Below are 20,569 nucleotides of genomic sequence, written 5' to 3'. Positions count from 1 at the left end.
GGTAGATTTCTTGGTTCAATTGAGGTAATCTAACACACTTTTTTCAAAAACGCAGCCCATGCTCACCGTAACGCCCCACCTTAATGTTTCTAGTTGCGGCTTTTCAGTAACAAAGTGTAACTGGCGTCTTATTTCATTTTCCCTGCACCCTGATTGGATTTGAGATGGTCTTTCTGTCTCCCTCCAGCAGTTCACCGACAAAGCTGCAATCTCTTTAACGGCAGCTGATAGGTATGATAATGCCGCCCGGCTTTATTGTAGAATGACGGAGGGCTGCCGAACAGGCATGACGTCCCCCTGTCAAAGTGCAATTCTTGCTTTTTTTTTTTTCTTTTTCCTTTCAACTGTTTTATTTGTCTCCTGTTTTATGGCTTCTATATGATGTGAGGTGTTAATGTATTGTACCTCCTGTTGTGAGCACCCATTTACTCATTCAACTCATTCACCTATGGTTTTTGTAAGGCATCATGTCATCTATGGATTCTACTTCCTTTATATTTTGTCTTGTGTCTCGGATATCTCCTCCTCTTTTTCCTCAACTATAAGGCAGAGTAGATCATTTTCACCATTGTTAGAGATATACCTTCGGTTTTCAAGCAATCTCAGTCTAATCTGCATATACAGTGGGTCAAAAAAGGATATTTATGTCAAACTTTAGTGTACAAATGTCTTTGCTTTAAACAAAAGTATAGCAAACCTAGTGGATTTAAAAAAAAAAAAAAATTTAAAGACAGCATAAACGTACGTTCAATTACTTTCAAATTATAAAACAATATATAATTATATATATATATATATATAAGTTAATTCTGAGAAAAGCTCTAGCAGATGGCACTTGGTTTGATATTTTGCATGTAATACAACGATGTTCAGACTTTTTTTAAAGTATGACTTAAGTGTCTTAATCTTAAAAATTCTTGTGCTTGATATTTACTGCAATCTGTAGTTTTATATTCTGATGAGCTATAGGCTTTAACCTTGCACTCATATTTTGCCTTTAAACACTTGAGTGATTTATAAAACCTGTCATAATCTATCCTTCACATTATACTCATGAACACATATCCATCACGTGGTTTCCACTGCACGGCAAAAGATGTATGAAATTGGAGGAAACTGATTAGCCCCATTGACCTGTCGCTTGCGGCCGTGAGCAGCCTATTTTGTCCTTTTTGCAGTTTGTCACATCAAGTGTAAGCTTTTTTCCACAATCAGGACAGAAGTCTAATTTTGCAGAATCAGCTAAAAAAATGCACAGCAGAAAAAAGTACTGCCTTGGAAGATGGAACTACTTGCGTTTATTTTGTCAAGCCCTGCTTCAGCAGCTTTTATGAAGCGTCCATTAAATCAATATCTAAAGAGTGAGAGCGGTTTAACGCCGACCTGTTTAACAGGTACTTTTTTCAATAAAGTAATTAAGGGACCATTTGGAGTGAAACCTGCTCCCCCTAGCAGCCCTTAAGGACTGTATTTCCTTAATTAACAAATATCAACCCTAATTGATTAGCCACTTGCAGGTTGCACCTGTGGGAAGCTATCCAGGGGTGATGATTCATTGACCCAGCTTTGAAAGCTGTTAAGTTCTAACGGATGATACTGATAGAAGATCCTGTTTATCATTATTCCTCAAAGTGGTAAAGATCACAATTTTTGGATAGGAGCTGGTCTTAGTTCAGAATACTTGGACAAACAAGGACAACTGGGCCTCGAACGATATCTGGGCCGATATTTGGGTTGTGATACGATCATTTTGCAATTCTTTATTTTGTGTATTGCGATGAATTGCCATTTAGCTCACTTGTTTCTCACAAATTTTCATTGGACTTAAGTGCTTTACACTTAACTTTCTGCTTTATTTCATCGTAGAGCCATAGAAGTAGCGTAGAGCATTGTCACGCTAAGCCAGTGTCACACTAGCAGACTCCAAACAACTGGCTGAGGGTGTCATACTTGCCCACTGGTTTGCTGAGATCTCAGTCTCTTCAACCGGAGGTATGCAGAGGATCTGTCAGGAAATTTATAGATTTATGTTCTTGGCACATTCTGCGCTTTGGTCGAATAGAACTCTGTGTTCATTGACCGAATACCATAGTTTTGTCTTCGCAAATACTTGCTCTGATTGGTGCCAGAGACTGTTTAGGAGAGACAGCCCACTTCTATTAAAATTAAAGGGAGAAACTGGAATGCCCAACGGTCAACTTGTGTAGAAAGGAAGTCCCGCCTTACAGGTAAAAGAGCCAATAACCACAGACACAAACAATAACCAAGACACATGCTACTCTACGCGATCCACACACAACTTACCACGCACCCCATTGAAAGCGAGAATCACTAATCGCGACCAGGAGGAGGTTACCCCGTGTGACTCAACCCTCCCTAGCAACCGGGCCGATTTGGTTGCTTAGGACACCTGGCTGGAGTCAAGCTTGATTGTCTTTTTGACATTTTCACTGAAATTAGCCTACTTTTATGAGAAAATATCGCCAGTTAGACGTGCTCGTTCTCCACTTTCCTATGCTCAGTGTGCATGTAAATACAAGCATCAGCCAATGAGAGAGATTTTGCACTAATATAGAAAGCTGGCACACCTGCACACTCTCTCTCTCTCTCAAACACACACACACAGACTGTGCAATTTGACAATGCTTTGGTTAATGCCGGATCGTCTAAAACAACTACTGGAATGCAAATATCCCAAATCTTACACTTTCCGGAACAGGATCCAGCTCAAATTAAGCACTGCCTTTGCCTCAGCCTCAAACAAATGTGGCGATGATGTTGTAAAGTGTACCACAGCCTGTTCGTGCATTGTGAAAAGGCAGCTGTCTAGTTCTGTAAAGTTCACCTATGTATTTGATACTCAGCTTTGTTTATTCTGCCTTATTTTGCAGTGTATTCTGGGATCTGTACTGTGCAGCTCCAGATAGACGGGAGACATGTGAACATTCCAGCGAGGCCAAGGCTTTCCACGACTATGTAAGTTCCTTTTTTATCTTCACAGTTGAAGCAATGGAGTTGAAGCAAGGGGGTTGGATAGAACTTGAAGTTCTTGTCTTGGTTTCTGGGTTCACCAAAATGAGCAACTTTACTATGAAGTTGTAGTTAGCCGTGCTGATTAGCTTAAGCTTTGGGTCATTATAAAAAAATTTTAGTTCTGAAAGAGCTGTTCTATATGTCCTGGCCTTAGTAAAATTCTATCTTTTGGAAAATGTGCATTTTTGTGTAAGGATGAACAGATATCACTTTTTTTTTCTCTTTCGATCTGATTCCGATATCTGAAATCTCAGTATCGACCGATATCACTCCGATACCGTTGTTGTTTTGTGCATAACTAGTTTAGAATATTTTTACATTATTGTGTGGAACTATTTGGGGGTACTCTGTAATATGTAAAGAAACACAAACCTCTAACTACACATTATTTCAATATAAATGTATAGCTTATTAAGAAAAACTTTATTGTTAACTAGTCTACTGGATAGTGTAGCAGCAAAATTAACAGTAATTCCAGTCTAAGTGTTTAGTAGAAAAGAAGGCAGTTTTTTTTATTTATTTAAAAAAAAAAAATTATATAATTTTTTTTAATCTGGATTTTAAAGGATTCAGATCAATTTTTTGTTCAATTCAGTTGTAAGATATCAGTTCAATTTTCATCACATATATTTTTTGGAATCCATTCAACTTATATATTGTTATAATTTGTAATTATTATTATTATTATTATTATTACTATTATTATTGACTTTTAGAATTTTAAATACAACAGTAATCAGTTTCTCAATCGTGCACCTTTAACTTTAAAACCCTCTGGCTTTTATTTTGACATTCTGAACTCTCCAGGATGTCCTGTATGTGTCTGTTTATAGGCAAGTTCACAGTAGTTTAATTTGCTTCTTATTCAAATTCTGGTAAAATGCACCTTCGGTGCCGTTCTAAATGCATATTATAAGTGAACCGAACTATTGAGCATCTACATCTGAGATGTTGTTTGTGAGTAGTGCTCAAATATTGCGCACCGCGTGAAGGCTAAAAATAGCTGCGAGTGTGTGTGTGTGTGTGTGTCAACAGAAAAGCACCATTCACTAATGCGCTGGTGCTGTGCGTACATTTTATATATTTACTAATTAAACACAGCCTTTTGTGATTCACAGAGTTATCGCACATCTTCAAGTCATATGAACTACTTTAACGGTGTTTTTATGGTTCTTTTATGTCATTTATGGAGCTTGACAGTAACGAACATGACTAACACACATTATCAGATTTGGATCGGGCTTGTCGGACCGATACCCGATCCGTCTAAAAATGTCAGTATCGGAGCCGATACTGATTCAGGTATCGGATCGGTGCAAATCCCTATTTTTGTGTATAGCAACAGCTGGGTCAATGCATAAAATAAAGTAAATATTTAAGATGCACTATTTCTAATCACTAATAAAGTGTAAGCAAGTTAGTGACAATGATCATGCTTACTATGTAAAAAAGGTCAGACTTTGCTTCCATTGAAGCTCACAAGATGTGCTTTGAAACCTTCTTAAATCATGCTGGATAACATGGATCATCAGGTTTTGCACAGTCCATGGCAGCTCGTGTGCATGCAATATTAAGCAATTCTGAAAGACACAGGAATTTTTTTAGTTCAGATTTTTCTTTCAAATTGATATTCTGATAGTATAATTTATATTTATTTTTATTTTTTTTTAAATCAGAAAATACAAATAGAAACATTTTCACTAGTGGTCTCAGACTTTTTGACCTCACTGTGACTGTATACTGTATGCTTTAAATAATATTTCCAACATTGTTTTAATTGCAGCCCAGGGTTAAGATGCAAGCCTAAAGATATTTTTTGGAATATTTGACAACAGAATATATTGTAATATCTATTATTACTATATTATCAGAATTTGTTTGTAGCTTCATTGCCAGTGTACTGGTTTACTCCTTTGTCCATTTGCTCATGGTTCTAATAAAAAAGTTGTGGCCTCCATAACCCAGCTGCTTGAGGCTGCGATGCAGGATTAAGAGTAGACCAGGCCATCTAGGGTCAGCCTTGAAGAGCTGCACCCTGACCCTTTTGACCCCTTCATTGGTGTAGAACCTTATGTCCGCCAGTGTTAGTAATGGAGAACTGGAGTAGCATGTGTGAACAGCCTCTGAACTCCTCCAAAAAGGGTAGCTCATTGTTGGTGCAGCTTTCCAATTGCAAATGACCATGTTAATGTGACCACAAACATTGACCCTTGCTCAGCCCTTGGGCTCGGTCTTAAAGGGTTTGAGTGTTAGCGCCTGGGTATCTACAGTTTGCTGAGCACATGGGGACCTCTTTTCCACTTTGCCTGTTTTCTTTGGCAGAAATTTAGCGACAAATATAAATTGTGCAAATATCTTTTACCCGCCACATTAGCAGTGTTAAAACCTTGTGAATACACTCTAGAGGAGGATAATGTCAAACATAATATTAAAGCAACTGTGATTTACACCGAAATCTCACCTTGGCCAAATCTTGTGCCTTGAGTCATGAATGGGATTATGCTTCTATTCTTGCCTCAGACATGTAATTTGCTGGACTTGCTAGTGGAGAACCTGTCAGCTGCATGCCGAAGTTTCGACCAATTGGAAACTATGTGTTCGCTCAACGCGTGTACGGGCTCTATAAGATTAATTACATGGTTAATTAAATGGCATGCTTAATTAAATCTGACATATGTTCAATTAATGTATACGCCTAATAATTTCTAACACCCAGTGGACACCTTGGTTTCTTGAAATGAATGTTTTGACGACCCCCTCTCCGTACGGTTGACCACCCGTACTCAAAGTTGACTCAGTTGTTGCGAAACAAGCTGTTGGCTCAGATTGACTGTTTGAAATGCTTGGTGGCCATTTCTAAATGAACTCTGGCTCAGTTGCTGGGCTTTGCTGCTGGACCTTTGGGACTTGGGGCAAGGTTGAAAGGCTCAGATGTCCTTCCCCCCGAGTTCTAGTCTTGAGGATTAATGACTGGTTTCCCCTGACATTTGACCTTCCACAAAGTTCAGGAGGTCAAAACGTATCCGGCCTGTGGTTTGACCCATTGTAAATGTTTTGTGAAGTAATCTTTTCATCATGTAATTAATCACAATTTTGCCTGAGAATGTAGCAACCAGCAAGCCAATTTTGGGTTTAGGGTTTTTATTAATTGGGCTAGGATGAAGTGAACACTTCTTCATGTTCACTCCATAAAGATGAAGTGTGTCAAAGCAACGAGTGTGTTTACATATACAGCAATATGCAGATAACTATTAAAAATCAGCTTATTTTAATAAAACAACAACTTCAGAAACCTGCGTTTACATGAGATTTGAAATCATCAAATTATTATGTGCTTTTGACATTAAAAGTAATCAGGGATGCGCACAACACTTGCACACATTAGATAAGCCGGAAAGAATGGTGGTAAAAGTAATTGCACGCAATTAATTGACAAAATGTGGCAATAGTTTTTTTTGCTTCCGATTTAAAAAAACAACAACAAATAAAATCCTGTTTAAGCCATTTACCTAACCATACACGTTGTCGTCGTTATGTTTGGTGACACTAGTGGCCTTTAAGGGTTATTCAACAATGTGAGAATTGCATTGATCTTCCAGCATGTTCTATGCTCTTAATTTTTAGAGTGATTTCCCTTAACCATCAACCCTCAGCCAATGGCTGGCTGGTTCTTAGAAAACCTGAGGCTAATTTCTGTCTATTTTTGAGACTTTTATGGACACTCAGGCTAATGTTGTGTGAAGAGTCTTATGGTGGAGGTCGTGACGAGCTTTGGTGGTTGCGGGGGCTTGTGGAGATGAGGACGACGAGTAGGAGGCAGCATCAGTCCCAAGGGTTGTTTCAGACTTGTCTCTGTCTGATTAACTTCAGCTCTGGGATCCCTGTGGACCGGCCACCCCATCAAGCCTGCTATCTCAGGCAGGGCTGATAACAGTGCCCATTCCCCAGTGTGTCAGTGGATCAGGGGCAGAAAAACAAGCAGGCTCCCATGAGTCAAATCCTCCTCACTGTCTGTGCTGCAGCTATATTAGCTTCTTCTCAAAGAGACTAGGTTTTTGCAGTTGTAGAAATAAGAATGTTGTGTGTTTTTTGTAGGTAAACATTGTTGCTTTTTTGGGGGGCTTGCCGGGATTTAAAGAAACTTGGACTCCTTCCGTAGATATTAAGTTTCCTTCTTTCTGCCCCCCCCCCATCACACTCTTTCCCATGTGGCCAGTTGAAGAAGGTTCTGCAAGTAAGTCCTTCAGTTGGGAGGAAAGATAATGGGATATAGCATGCAAATCTTGAGATCTGAAGGATCTGGTTCATAACTAATACAAGGATTTCTGTTGCATTGTGACTCTGGCTCAGCTCCCAGAACCAGACAACCACTCCACCAGAACCAGGAAGCCCGTGGTGGCGGCTCTAGTGTCACCAAGAAACCATCAATACCACCTTTATAACACCCCCCCCCCCAAACATGCAGGGTCATCTGGAACTAATGTACTTACATGCTAGATGATCTGAGATTCTCATTGAGCCCAATGTGAGGATCAGTTTCAGAATAAAAAGGCAATAAAAATAATAAGAATAAAAAGAGATGGAAGGGAGAGTAGTTTTAAGCAGGATATAGAGGTATGCAGATTTTGTCGGTATGACATCTGTACCTGCTTGCTGCGAACTTCCTGAAACTCCCAAAGAAGCTTGTTTTCCATCAGAGCTTTTTTCTACAGCTCTGTGTTTAGTTACACCACCAGAAAGGTTTGCATGTTTAGATTGTTTGTGTGTTCAACTTCATATGGAGTCACTTGTAAACTGAGTTCAAAAAGTTGTTCTGGTGAGTGATTCGAGAAATCATTTCTTATTGTGTCTTTTTGTCTTCTGATTCTATGGTATAGCAGTTATTGAATGTGCTGCAACACATTAAGCCATGGTACTCATGCAGTCGACACGTTTGAGTAGATTGCCTTTTTGATGAACGGTTAAGATGATAATCTTCAATTGAAGTTGAACAGTCTCGTGAGATTTACATGCAACATTTATACACTGTGTTTGTTTGGAGTGCCGCAACTGTCCTAGCCTTAACTCCAACTCTAAAACCAGGTTCACACTGTATGACTTTGGCCATGATTTTGCTGGCATTCTAAGACAAATTTCAAGGATTGTAAAAGATGGGGGCCTTGGTAGCTCAGTGGTAAAGATGTTGACTACCACTAGCGAACTCCAGCCAGGTCTCCTAAGCAACCAAATTGGCCTGGTTGCTAGGGAGGGTAGAGTCACATGGGGTAACCTCCTCGTGGTCGCTATAATGTGGTTCGTTCTCGGTGGGGCGCATGGTGAGTTGAGCGCGGATGCCGTGGTGGAAGCCACCACACGCGCTATGTCTCCGTGGCAACGCGCTCAACAAGCCACGTGATAAGATGCGCGGGTTGATGGTCTCAGACGCGGAGGCAACTGGGCTTCATCCTCTGCCACCCGGATTGAGGCGAATAATTGCGTGACCACGAGGACTTAAAAAGAGCACTGGGAATTGGGCATTCCAAATTGGGTGAAAAAAGGAAAAAAAAAAAAACAGAACAAACAAAAAAAAAAAGATTGTAAAAGATTACTGTTGTCATTTTTTTAAATTGCTTATGGCCAAAGTATACTTCACCCATCCGCATTGCTGATCGCTCCGCATACAGTATTTGTGACGTAAATTGCGTCATCAGCACAGTCACACGGCTTGACCGTGCACTGCCTAGATTTTCTTGACTCACGCATGCGGTCCTTGTCTGTGCTCATCGTCTGTGCATGTGCTGCCCATTGACCATACTAAAATAGTGTCACAAAGCCGTTGTAGTGCGTATGCATCAAACGTGTTCCTATTCATTCAATCAGAAAAGTATACTCTGAAAGACAACACTGTCGGCCGGGTGTGATCCGATCCGGAACGTACATAAACTAAGTATGTTAAATGCCTTTGTGATTAATCTTGGCCTCAAACAAAGATTTGGCAGTATTACAAATTTTGCGTTGCAGTCGTGCAGTGTGACTGCCCTACGACGGCCAGATATGATAAAACACACAATCATTGCTGTTGATCAGGAAGATTGGGACTAAAATCTTGGGTACGATGTGCATCATACAGTCTGACATAATGTCGCACAGTGTGCAGTGACTTTTACCCCAAATCTCACTTGGATCATATCATAAAAATCTGACAAGCAAAAATTGTAATGGGACGCAGAAATCTTACAGTGTGCACCCGGCTGAACCGTAACCCTTTTGATAACCCTAACTTTGGCAGCAGCAAATGAACATCTCGCAAGAGTTTCACCAAATGACATTTAACATGTAGACATGACCGGCTTATCAATATATGAAACTTGTACATCAACTAGCCTCTCTGCTACATCAAGAGGCATGCTTTGAAAGATGGCATGTCTTGTCCTATCAAATACTGACTGAAACATTGGCAGTACATAATGGGGACCACCTTCTTGACCCCCAACACTCTATAGAGTTGCTCTGTTGCAGCATTTAAATTGGAACATAACAAATGGCAATTTCAGCCATCACATATGCCTACATGGCAGATATGAGCATTTCTTATGAGGCTGGAAATTTGGAGAGGATGAGAGGGTGACAGACATGCATGTATTTGGTCATTGTGTCTTTTGGCAGGGTTCTGCATCATTTGAAGAGATGAGCGGCTTGTCGTGAGGGAAAAGGTTGTTAAAATATCTGAGTGTTTCTAAAGTGGAACGTGAATAAGAATTTGGTCTTTGTCTTTCTTGTCCGTGTGGTAGTCCAGGTGGTCTTGATGACTAATGTGTGACTGATTTTGAGTGTGAGCTACGTGCCGTGCCGTCTTTCTCTTCTCAATCCTAGCTGTCCTCCCTGCGTCATCTGCCCCAGCGTTCACCTGTCTTTATTTCTTTCATGTGAGTATGGTTCCTGCCCTCTTGTCTTTCATTTTAAAGCTCTCAACATTGTTTGTCTCTCATTCTCTTTCTCTGAATGAGATTTAGCGGCTTTGTGAAAGATGACAAACAGGAAATATAGCTGCAAACAGCGATGACGGGCCCAAGCACAACTGGTCCATTTCCACCCGGTGGCTTTTGGAAAACAATGCAAGGTGGACACATGCATTTGGCATTTGACATTATTCTAAACAATTTTGAAGCAATTTGAGTAAATATAAGAGGACTATTTTAAAGTTTGTTGTAAGAGCCACACTTCCTGCTGCTAGGTGGTGGCGTTATGACTGACCCAAAATAGTCAAATCCATGTGATTAACCCCCAAGACTAAACATACATCTCAATTTTGATCTAAATCAGACATTGCACACAGAAGATATGAGACACTTCGTGTTTCCCATTTTTCGCCATTAATTTAATGCCTTCGCAATTTAGCACCTTCAATGTCTTGGCATAATGTTGTCTAAATGTGGTGACAGTCTCATGATTACCTAGGAGGAGTCTTTAAAAGTTCAGAGACTGCAATATTCAAAAAAATCCAAAATGGCCAACTTCCTGTTGGACGGACCTAATGACTATAATTATGAAAGTTTTCCGGCTTGATGAGAGCTATATATGTACCAATTTTGGTGACTGTAGGTGAAAATAGGGGTGCTACAGAGGCCGTCTTACACACCTATTTTAAAGGGGGTGCTACAGAGCCTCCCTACATGCCCATGCATGAACTTTTTTTTGCCCAGACCAAATGGCCAACAACTCTGTGTGCAAAATTTCATGAAATTTTAAGCATGCCAACTGCCTCAAAAACACCCAAATATAGGAAGAAAGGAATAATAACAATTAATGGATTGCCATGGCAACAGTATTTAAGATATCAAATATCCCTTTACAAATTTACATCAGCAGTATCTTGACATTATTCTAAAGAATTTTGAAGCAATTCATGTAAACAAAAGAGGGCTATTTCAAAGTCTGTTAAAAGTGCCATACTTACTACTGCCAGTTGGTGGCGCTATGACCGTGACCCATAATAGTTGCAGAAATGTGGTCAGCCCCCATTACCAAACATACAGCTGAATTTTCATCAAAATCACACAATGCACACAGAAGATATAAGGCACTTCCTGTTTTCCATTTTTCGCCATTATTGCTTTGCCATGGCAACACTGTTCAAAATATCAAAAATATGTTTGAAATTGAGCATCTACAACGTCTTGGCAGTGCCAGTCACATCCCCTAGGAGGAGTATTTAAAGTTCTGTACCAAACTCTTGCCATTGGTTGAACGGCCTGGTCAGGATGCTCAAACAAAATGTAAAAAAAAAAAATAATAATAAAAAATTGGCTCAACCAATGTAAAGGTAATGTGTATAATTTTGTTTGAGCATCCTGACCAGGCCGGCATTGAAAAATTGGCTCAACCAATGGCAAGAGTTTGGTGCGGGACTTTCTGTTTCTCAACCAGTGGCAGACAGGTACAGTGTTTGGGAAGCTGGTTTGAAAACAGTTATTTTTGCACTTCCATTTGGTGTCACTAGAGGTAGTGAAATTACACATTTTACCTTTAAGTACATTGTGTGGAAGTGTGAAGTTGGGGCTCAAGGCTGTTTGTTTTGTCTAGTTGTAAGAGACATTAAAAGAGACATTTTAGAGAGCGTCTGGAAATGGAGAGAGGGTAAGTATGTCTGAAGGTCGTTTCTTTATTTTGAACCACAACCATATCTATCTTGAATCACAGAGGATAGTAGAAGGAGGACAGGAAAAGATGAGGAGAGAGAAGGGGAACGGGATTGGAAAATGTCATGAGCTGGATTTGAACTCATGATGCCCATATGAGCACCACAGCTAAAGTTGTTGGAGCGTACAGTGTACTGTGCTAACCACTAGGCCACGGCTCAAGCAATAGGTTTGATATGTTTAATTAAATATAGAACTCGTAATGGCAATACTTAATCTCACAAAAATGTACTTTCATATTTATAGTCTTATTAGCACTGTGTTCTAATTGGCCCTTGGTACTGATTATGTCCTTTACTGCTTTCTAAAGTAATCATCACGATACAGTATATGCACTTTCTTGTAAGTTGCTCTGGTGAGACAGCATGTGCCAAGAAAATAAATGGAATTTAAATGTCATCTGTCTGGAGGAGGTGTGACCTGAACTCTGTCTGAATTCCCACAATTGCAAGTCTCCCTCCCTAGCACTGTTTTGATCTAAACTCCACTGTTACTTTGAAGATGGCCAGCCAACCCTGATTTAGGTCCAGAAATATCCCCTTCCCACAGAAATTGGAATAAATTACAGCCATTAGACAAATGCAGTGATGCAGACCACTCTTTATAGGCAAAGATGCGGATTTCGTTGCTGTATCGCCAGCATTGTGCATTTTTGACTCTGCCATTGGTTTTGCGTCAAGATTTCTAGACGTCAAGACGATATTTGACTCGTTTTCCCATTAATGTATTAAATTGTTATTATTATTATTATTATTATTATTATTATTATTAGGCTATTATTATTATCTAATTAATATTACAAATAATTTGCCCGTAGACACAGACACACATTTGAAGAAACACTTTATTATATTATTAAGAACAGATGACAGAAAAGCGTTTATGTGCATATATGTTTGTACGGAGGCGTGCAGTCTCGTGGACGCATGTAAAAGATTCTTAATCTTTTTTTGGAAGAACAGTATCGTCTATGAGTGCTGCAAATGACCTCAGACATCTCAGCTCAGGAGGTGCTTTGAGTTCAGTTTGCTTTATTTCCACAGAGCAACTCATTGTGAACACAACACTACAACCTATACATCTGTGATTTAAATCATAAAATAATACAAAAACACGTTCACCTCGAACCATGATTTATATTTCACTGATTATTATCATCATTATAATTAGTATTTTTATAATTGTTTTTATGTCTTCATTTGTGTTAGTAATTTTCCCCCTGCATGTTTGGACGGATTCTTGCCTGATGGTAAATGGAAGGTTACTTTATATATATATATATATATATATATAAATAAATTATTTTTATTATTCTTTTGATCACTTCATTATCTTAATTGCTTTTTAATTTCGTTTATAGTGCAATTTGAAGTTTTACATTTTTTTTAATTAATTACATTTTCAATGCAAAATCACTAAAGCAAGAATATTCACCGATTGGATATTGCGATAAATATATGAAGGAGGGAACAAAACGAATTTATTCACACACGTGATGTATTTTCCCAGACAACGAAATACTCTTCCGGTAGAGAATGCACAGATGAAGTAGGTTCTTCAGATGTTGCCCTTCACAACTGTTGTAAAGCCATCTTTCAAAATGTTGGAACACACATTTTAATTGCACTTAATTTTTTTCCAGTTTCATTTTAATTTTTAGTTAAAATAAATAAAAAATAATGTTCAAAGTTTGAAATCAAGGTGTCTTGCTTTGTTGTGTAGGCTTAATGCTAACCCTGCTTAACGAAAATTACCCCATAGTACCACCTAGTGTCCAACCAGTGGTGTTGGTCGGCTTCCTGTGGAGTTTCTTTTTTGTCTGCGACCAACCGACCAATCAAAACTTGGTCGACCAAGACTCATCTCATTGACTAACATTTGGTAGAAAATTAGGGGGCAGCCCTACCCAGTTCCCACTACTTAGTAGGTCCTCGTGGTGGCGCAGTTACTCACCTCAATCCGGGTGGCGGAGGACAAGTCTCAGTTGCCTCCGCTTCTTAACAGTCAATCCACGCATCTTATCACGTGGCTCGTCGTGCATGACTCCGCGGACACTCCGCATGTGGAGGCTCATGCTACTCTCCACGATCCACGCACAATTTACCACGCGCCCCATTGAGAGCGAGAACCCCTAATTGCGACCACGAGGAGGTTACCCCATATGACTCTACCCTCCCTAGCAACCGGGCCAATTTGGTTGCTTAGGAGACCTGGCTGGAGTCACTCAGCATACCCTGGATTCGAACTCGCGACTCCAGGGGTGATAGTCAGCGTCAATACTCGCTGAGCTACCCAGGCCGTGGCTGATCGGTGTATATCCATCACGATCTTCATTTTAATTTTCGCTGAAAATTAATTTTTCCGTGCCATCAGTCGTGCAGATGTTGCCGTGTCAGTGGCGGATGCTCAAGCCATAAACGAGTACAGATGGGTACTTCGCTTCTCACGCTCCGCATCAGTTTGGTGTCATGCTCTCGCACTAAAATGATCAAATGCTACAATGTAATTAATAATAATATTAACAAAAATAATATCTGGATGTGTTAAATAGCCTTGATGTTAAATAAAATGATACAATAATAATTTTACAGAAAATGTACCATTGTGTGAATCATATCATTGACTACTGTTCATTGTTAAATGCTTATTTTTGCATTGTTTTATTAAATTGGCAATTTATTTTTTTAGAAACTAATCTTTGCTAATCTGGAGAAATGCTGTCATCTACTCCTGTGAGTCGGTGCATTAATTTTGTTGGCTATGTTAATTTAATAGCCAAAATATTTGGAAATATGTGAATGAGAAGAAAAATTTTGTTTCAGTAACAATGCACATCATGCAATGTTGTAATTATTGAAACATGCCATTTTAAAATTGAATTGTTTAAATGAAAGTATTTGACATAAATGGAGTCATTTTATAAGGCTAAAAAAAGTTACCTTTGTAAAGGTAAAAATGCTCCTCAAATGAACCATGTAAGGGGGGAGTTCCAGTTTGATTTTTGGCCATTCGTAGGAAAAAGGCATAGCGTAAAAGATCGATCTTTGGATTTAAGTATCGATATCTTCTATATCAATCATTCAAATGAAGATTGTGATGCTTCGGAAAATCTATATTTTTATCCACCCCTAATTTCTGACCACTTTCCCACCTTTTTCTCACCTATTTAGCTTTGTGATTCCTAAGAAATGTCTTAAGGCTTATTTGAAATTGTTCATAACTGTGGTGACATTTTGAATGTTATCACTGAGAACTAGGGAATCGCAAAGCAATAAAATAATTATCCATTTACGCACTCACCCTTCCACCTGATATTTTTCTTTAAAAGCGAGACGTGTTTGCTCTGTTTCTGTGCAACAGTTTTGCTTCAGATTCCTGTTTGCAGTGCTGTTTTTCTGATTTTGTCAGAATAAACCAACTGGTTCTTCTACAAGTGTCAATATGGGGACCGCAGTGGTTTGTTTTTCTCATAACCTTGAAAGGGGGTGTGAATCACGGGATAGCACAGTTATTCCAAGTCTCGCTATTTCATTTAGTTTATCTTTGTTGTTCTAGCAGTGGCCAGCTCTGGTGACTGTAAAGTTAAGTTAGCAGGTTCCACAGCTGGCATTTACCAAGTCTGGCACAGTTGACCGAGTAGGCCATGCTAACTTTCTCCACTTTGCGATCAAGTATCAGGCTCAATTATGGCTGGGTGATAAACCTACAAATATATCTTCAATGTATATACAGTATATCTCTATATTTATATTTGCCCTGTAATTGCGTAAAGATGGTTTTTCAATCAGAAAAAAACATAAATTCACCCATACAGCCATTGTACACATTAAAAATGTTTGATGTAAGATGTAAATACAGTAAAAATCAATTTATAATTAATCAAGGCATGTTTTCCTACACAGTTTTTCACTAAAAGAACACAAGGGAAAATATATGTAATAATTTACATTTATAAGATGCACCAATATAATAATACAATGTTATAAACAGCAGTATGTACCTAAATATATTTTTACCAAAAGAAATATATGGAGAACAAAAGTGGAGACGTCTTAAATGTTTTTTTTTTTTTTAATGATGATGCGAGTCATTCAGTCAGTTGAGAATCGATGAATTGAAACAGACAGTCTGAACTGATTCACGGATATGAATTAAACTAAACTCTTAACGGCAATTTTGCTACTGAAGTTTTTGTGACTCTATTAAAACATCTCTGTCTTAACGCTCTCATACTTGTGAGTCGTGAGACCAGGAAGGATTGCGAAACTAGACTGACACGCTCTTTATGAAACTTAATGGCCTCGTAAAAAGCACATTAAAGTCATTGCGATATTCAAGTGTTGCTCAATATTATATCGACCAGCCAAAAACATTGCAAATATATTTAGACCACCCTGAGACTCAATGAAATAAACCCACTGCTTTTAAAGCATTGTGTACATGTGTGTTGGGGGTGGGGGGTGTTCTCGGCTAGACTTGCTGGCATCAAGTTTCAACAGGCTTCCACAGATCGAATCAGAGCAGAGAAACCCACAAAACTTGCATCAATCCCTCAAAACAAGCTCAGTCTAATGTCACAGAAACCGTCTATAATGGGAGATTACGTTATTTGATTTGTGTGGAGTTTTTGTTTTTCCACCTTTCACATTTGCACACAGATACAGCAGCTCGTGTGTTGACGCTTGCATTAGGGAGTCTGTGGTGGAAGACACAGCGGTCCACATTTTTGTCTCTCTCTTTCTATGTGTTGCTATAACTGCTACTGTGGGTCTATTCCCAGACAGTGAGTTTAATGGAGAGTAATTATTATTTTTATACTGTTTGCTTCCTGAGGCTTTCACTAGAAGTCAAAATGGCTCCCCCTTGACCGGCTGATTACCTCTGAGACTGTGCCTGCACCTGCCTGCAGTCTTACCTTGGTAGAGCTGTACCCGACTGCCCAAACCAGAGAATGACTGGGCTTAACAGTGAAGGGGCTGGGATGCTTCTTTACGTGTCTTAACTGACACTCCATCTGTTTTACTGTCTTACCATTTTACAAGGTTCTTTTTCTTCTGCTCTTTCTTTCTTTCTTTTGCACTTTTTTCTTTTGCTGTCTTTTTCTTTTGCACTATTTATTTTGTTCGCACTTATAGCACGTTCTTTCTTTCGCTCTTTCTTTCTTTTGCTCTTTTTTTGCACTTTTCTTTTCCTTTTTTATTTTGCACTTTTGTACTCTTTTGTTCACACTTAGCACAATCTCTTTCACTTTCTTTTGCTCTTTTGCACTTTTTTCCCTTTGCACTTTTTTGCACTCTTGTTCACACTTTCTTTTAGCATGTTCTTTCTTTCACACTTGCGCACTCTTTCACACTTTCACTTTTTTCTTTGGCACTTTTTCCGCAATTTCTTTCTTTCACTCTTTTGCACTTTATTTTGCACTATTTCTTTCTGTTGTTTGCACTTTTTCTTTTAGCACTTTCTTTCGCAGTTTCTTGGCTCTTTCACACAATCTTTCTTTCGCTCTTTATTGCTTTCGCACTTTCTTTCACACTGTCAATATTTCACACTTTCTTACTTTTGCTCTTTTTTCACTTTAACTTCTCACTTTGTTCGCTTCATTCTTTCACACTTTCTTTTTCTATTGCACTCTTTTGCAATTTCTTTCTTTTGTACTTTTGCACTTTTTTCTTTTGCTGTCTTTTTCTTTTGCACTATTTTGTTTGCACTTATAGCATGTTCTTTCTTTTGCTCTTTTTTGCACTTTTCTTTTCCTTTTTTATTTTGCACTTTTGCACTCTTTTGTTCACACTTAGCATGATCTCTTTCACTTTCTTTCGCTCTTTTGCACTTTTTTGCACTCTTGTTCACACTTTTAGCATGTTCTTTCTTTCACACTTGCACACTCTTTCACACTTTCTTTCACTTTTTTCTTTGGCACTTTTTCTGCAATTTCTTTTTTTCACTCTTTTGCACTTTATTTTGCACTATTTCTTTCTGTTGTTTGCACTTTTTCTTTTAGCACTTTCTTTCGCAGTTTCTTGGCTCTTTCACACAATCTTTCTTTCGCTCTTTATTGCTTTCGCACTTTCTTTCACACTGTCAATATTTCACACTTTCTTACTTTTGCTCTTTTTTCACTAACTTCTCACTTTGTTCACTTCATTCTTTCACACTTTCTTTTTTTCTATTGCACTCTTTTGCAATTTCTTTCTTTTGTACTTTTGCACTTTTTGTTCGCTCTTTCTTTTGTACTTTTGCACGGTTTCATTTTTTTGCACTTTTGCGATTTCTTTCACTCTTTCGGTCACTTGCTCTGACATTCATTCATTCGTTCAATTCTGCTCTTTATTTTGTTTTCATATGCTTGATTGTTGCTTGCACTTTCACTCTTACTCTCTCTCTTTCGCTTGATCTTTTGCATGCTCTTTCTTACTCACTCGCCTTTTTTCTTTTTTCTATTGTTTGCTCTTTTGTTCTTTCTTATGCTCGCTCTCTTTTGCTCACTCTTTTGCTTTCTTCCATTCCCTTTTTCCTTTGCTCAAAGTATAATGCATATAAATGAAAATGATTAAATCTTATTGTCCCTTGTGTTCATTTAGTGAAGAACTATGGAATTTTTTTTCTTTTCTTTTTAATTTAATGGCTTTTAAATATCAAATCTACTGGTGTTTGGATGAAATGATGGTTCCTGTGATTTGAGAAAAAAAAAAAAAACTTTTGAGCTATTTTGTAGTAAATACATAATTAACAAGATATAGATTGAATATCGTAAATGGGCTGAAAATTATCTAGACAATTTCTGTAGCCATATCGCCCAGCCCTATTCTGAAGCATCACATTTCTGTTATGTAATATTTTTCCCACTGCTATTCCTTTTTCCATTCTTTCCTTTTTTGTCGAATTTATTTCTCTTGTTATCTCATTGTTTTCTCTTGTGGTCTCATACCTGTATCTGTACTTCCGCTCTGTGCTTTGTCGGTCTCTCCATACACGATTGAGTGTTTTATAACTACCGCAGTTAATAAAGGCTAGGTGGTCGAAGAAAGGTCATGGGCATTTCAACTGCCAATCAGAAATCTCAGACCACTGCTGTCTGAAATGTTAAATCACAATTTGCCCCTTAAATCTGACCTTGCGTTATTTACCAATGTGCAGACGCCTTGGTTCATATTCTTGTTCTTGGGCATACCAAGCTATGTTCTCAGTTAATATTCTTTAGAGACTTTTCTCTAGCAAGTCCTATTAAAAACCAGCAAACCAATGAAATTGACTCCTTGTGAAACTACTATGCACTAGTGTTGTCACGGTACCAAAATGTCAGTAGTCAGTATTTCAAGTTTCTCAATACCAGTTTCGGTACCACAGCATAAATATGCTAATATGACAATGTACTATTGAACACACCAATTTAGCCAATTTACATTTCAGTGTAAAAAATAAATTTAAAGAAATGCATGTTTCCTTCAAGTGTTTTTCAATCAAGGATGCATTGCTTAAGTGTTTTTAAGTAGCACCCTACTGAAATTTGTTTTATTGTTAACCAAATCATGTTTTCCTTTTTGTTATTATTATTATTATTATTATTATTATTATTATTTTGTTTTAGAGTTTAATTTCATCATCAAAATGGTGTCTAATCAATTCATTAACTTTTAACAAGTGAAAATAGAACTTTTCAACATGTCATTGTATTTTGTTGCCAAACTTTTATTCAACAGTAGGCTTGTTTGTTATATATTGCTTAATTATTTATTATTATTATTATTATTATCATTACAGTGAATATTACATTTTACCATACAGTTGTAATATATTTCTGTCACAATTTCTTCAATTTCAGGGCTCTAGCTCAGGGGTCGGCAGCCTTTTTGACATGGAGTGCCATTTTTTATTTTCCTGGTCAATGGCTGTGCCGATGGTTTAATGTAATTTTTAATGAACCATGGTTTAAGGAGGGTGTACCTGTATGCTGGGTTGGAAATCTCAAGGATTAATAGTGGTGTTTTCCTTATTACATCATGCGTTGTTCTGAAAAAAAAAAATAAACACATGAAACACGGAATGTAGGCTGTCATCCGCGCAGCCTGACCGAAGCAAAGCATTTACTCTGGTTCCATAGGTTGCCGACCCCTGCACTAGCTTATATTTTGAAACGTGCTTTTATTATGACATGTATTTTTTTACCTGAATCTTCCCTTTCCGGATAAACAGTTTGTGACATGGAGATTTTTAAGTCACATATGAAATCTCATCTCTTTACACTGGCCTTTGAGTCTGACAAATGAAATGTAGGACACAGTTTTGGAGTGTTTGTATTTTATGCTTTAGATGACTGGTATTTGTGTATATGGTAATTTTTAAATGTTTTGTTTTAAATGTTATTACTGTGAAGCAGGTCAAATGATATATAAATAAAATTGAGTTGAGATTAAAGTGCAAATACTGTGATTTAATTATATAAATGTATAGTTTACATGTGCTGCGTGGTTCACAGTAGATTAGTGCTCTGCTCTGTCATATGATAAAGCATGTCGTGAATGATTCTCAATGTCTCCAGAATTTGAGCGGTCAGACTTATGCATTCATTCTTTTTTATTTTAGTATCGACTTGGTATCAAAGTACAGGTACTTTTGACAACACTTCTATGCGCAGTCAATACTGTAGATACATATGTAAACAAAAGAAATTACGTTAGTGTGAATGAAGAAACGAGAATCCAAAAAAGAACATTTCATACGATTCAGATTAACTTGTGTCGGACAAATAGTACACAAACATTTCTCATCTCTTTCAGTCACAATGAAGGAAGAGGAGTGTGAAGAATAGGTTAGGTGGAGGGGCAGTTGACCTGCTTTTGGGGGCCTGCAGTGGCTGT

The 20,569-nt window shown here is 38.1% G+C and overlaps 1 protein-coding gene across 1 annotated transcript in view; it reads left to right on the top strand.

The window, feature by feature from the left end:
* Positions 1-20,569, top strand: part of LOC127437923 (single-stranded DNA-binding protein 3) — a 100,550-nt gene that overhangs the window by 29,842 nt on the left and 50,139 nt on the right. Inside the window, exon 4 of the mRNA XM_051693092.1 lies at positions 2,892-2,976. Coding sequence (XP_051549052.1) covers positions 2,892-2,976 — 85 coding nt within the window. The remainder of the gene's footprint in view (positions 1-2,891; positions 2,977-20,569) is intronic.

Source organism: Myxocyprinus asiaticus, chromosome 49 (genome assembly GCF_019703515.2).
Source record: "Myxocyprinus asiaticus isolate MX2 ecotype Aquarium Trade chromosome 49, UBuf_Myxa_2, whole genome shotgun sequence".
Classification (NCBI taxonomy): domain Eukaryota; kingdom Metazoa; phylum Chordata; class Actinopteri; order Cypriniformes; family Catostomidae; genus Myxocyprinus; species Myxocyprinus asiaticus.
This window is presented reverse-complemented; position numbering and strand designations above follow the sequence as displayed.